The sequence below is a fragment of the Atta colombica genome, unplaced genomic scaffold, assembly GCF_001594045.1.
Source record: "Atta colombica isolate Treedump-2 unplaced genomic scaffold, Acol1.0 scaffold100, whole genome shotgun sequence".
NCBI classification, from domain to species: domain Eukaryota; kingdom Metazoa; phylum Arthropoda; class Insecta; order Hymenoptera; family Formicidae; genus Atta; species Atta colombica.
In genome coordinates this window covers 52,700-55,272 of record NW_017259185.1, presented here as the reverse complement: position 1 = coordinate 55,272, position 2,573 = coordinate 52,700, and the positions used below count along the sequence as shown (strand labels likewise).

The window sequence follows — 2,573 nt, the reverse complement described above, 5'->3', positions numbered from 1 at the left end:
GTGTGTGTGTGTGTGTGTGTGTGTGTGTGTGTGTGTGTGTGTGTGTGTGGTGTGGAGTGTGTGTGTGTAACTCTTAACGATTGTAATTCTATTCTTAAGACTTGATTATTTTCTTGATGTTAAGTTTACTATAAAGTAAACGAGTAAAAGATAAATTACATGTGTATATTCTATTTATATAAAAATATATATATATTTTAGAATATTTTTTAAATAAAAATTCTTATTTGTAGATATGAACATAATTAAAATTAAAATATCTGCACCAAGCAAGTTAAGTTTATTTGGAAAACATGCGAAATATGGTAGAAAGGATATTGATAGCTGGTTTATTTGCCACGTTTATAGAATTACGTCCTTGGATTCAAATTTTATTCAATTGTACTTTAAACCATTGTCTTCACATTTGTATATAAAAGTGTAATTCAACAAAATTAAAGAAAATTCAAAATTTGGAAAGTGCCGAGCTGTAAAAATTATAGCTTTTTATGAAATATAGAATGAAGTTAATTTACACAAACCTAGCATAATGAATAAACACAATGAAATTATAAAATTCAAAAAAGTATTTATTATAAATTCAAAAAGTACTGCGCTTAGTGCGCTAACTTCATACACGTGTCTAAAGATTTTCGATGTAGGTAAAAAATTGATGTGCTTCCTACATTACCATTCCATGTTACATTACATCCATAATCAGCGTTTCTTATCAAAGGAGAAGGAAAAAAAGAAAGATAAAGAAGTGTAATATTATTTCGTAAGAGGCGCTATTTATTGATCAGTAAGTGCAAACACTGTAAATATCCAGATGCAATGACGGAGACTGTTGGATTTTCAAAATAATATTAGAAGAGGCAGAATGACGTTGTCTTATAGTTATGTGCCGGATTATTTTTCCCTAACGGATATTTTATGTACGGAAGAACGAATATCGTGCAAGATAGAAGTTACGCTACCTCGCTTAGGTAAACTTATTAAAATTTTATTATACCTTTTCTCTATTAAAACACAGACTTGTTTATTAGTTGTAAATGTATATCATTATAACAAAAACAGCGAAATTGTACTTCTTTTATTCACAGATGGAGCATTTCTGCGTAATATACTTATTAATTAAGATTTTAATTTGAAATTATAATTAAATTGCAATAAAATTATCAATTAATTTTTCTTAGACAGATATTTTTTCCTTATGTTAATGTTATTTATTGTGTAAAAAATATGAATTTATTTCTTATAAATATGATTATTTTACATAATTGTGCATAGTTCTTACAATAATATAGTTATTAATTAAGTTTTTAACTCATAATTATAATAAAAGTTGCCACAAAATTTACAGCTAATTTTATTCTAAACATCAAATATTTGATTCCTCATGTTATATTTGTTTTATAGAAAATAGGAGTTTGTTTTTATAAATATGATCGTTTTACATTGTATTGTATTATGCATATATAGGTTTTCTGGATCTATCCTCTGAGTCAGAGGATCTAAAACCAGGTGCAAAATTGGAACTTCCATTGTGGTTAGCGCAACCACTAAATAAAGTAAGAGAATCAATAGTCAGTATAGACATTCCCAAAACATACAAGGAGGGTTATAGGTTTGTACTAGTTTGTATATGTACGCGTAGTAGAATTAATTTCTATTAAGGAGAATTTTCTAACAGTTTGCTTCTCATATTTATTGTAGAGAAATTTTATTAGCAGACGCTTGTACCGTTGTACTAAATAAATGGAATCCATATTATTACGAACTGGGAATGTATTTGAGGAAATTCAACAATCGTGATTGCGAAATGATAATTGATAGTTTGCTATTAGTAAGTGATATTAACTTTAAGCTGTTTATTAATTCACATTCATTTAATTGTTCTGTTTTTTCAGACTTTCAGATCGCGATTTAGATTGATTATGGACTGGGCACAAAATCCTGTTTCTGACCCTATGCTTAACAGCTTACTGCCAAGATTAGAGAGAGACTTGTTTCTCACAGGCAGGAAGGCCAAGATGCAATTGAATGAATGGTTAAGAAAAGGTTCATGTATTATTGAAACTTCACAGAGCGCTGTGAATCTTAAGAAACGAAAACGAACGGATTATGAATTGGATTAAAAAATGCACTGCATACGATACATGTATATATGATAAAACAAATATGAAATAGTATAATTATATTTATGCGATATAATTTTTTATATGAATGATTAATATAATAAACGCGATTGTAATATTAAATAAAATTTATTGTTTTATACATTAAAACTACATATCCCTTTATTTAAAGATACAAATATATATCTGCTAACTTATTACTTATTAAATAACAAATAAAAATTTTATTTCTATATATAATATATACATACGTATCTCGTATGAAATCAGTCACATTTGAACTGTCAACAATATATAAAGAATCATACAACAAAAGGTAATAATATCTATTTCACAACCCATGACTAAAAACTGTTAAAATATCTTAGACATATACAATGAAACACTAATATATATTACACTTGCCAGTGGAATATCGTTTTATTATTAACAATGAAATCATGCGCATTTCTTCTT

At 27.2% G+C, this 2,573-nt stretch overlaps 1 protein-coding gene across 1 annotated transcript; it reads left to right on the top strand.

Annotated features, from left to right (window-relative positions):
* The first annotated feature begins 823 nt into the window (after nucleotides 1–823).
* On the top strand, nucleotides 824–2,118 carry LOC108685812 (DNA replication complex GINS protein PSF3). The gene is made up of 4 exons (XM_018190786.1): nucleotides 824–965; nucleotides 1,462–1,606; nucleotides 1,696–1,825; nucleotides 1,890–2,118. Exons 1-4 carry the CDS (start codon nucleotides 860–862, stop codon nucleotides 2,115–2,117), a joined length of 609 nt encoding a protein of 202 aa, XP_018046275.1. The 5' UTR covers nucleotides 824–859; the 3' UTR covers nucleotide 2,118.
* Nucleotides 2,119–2,573: the final 455 nt, after the last annotated feature.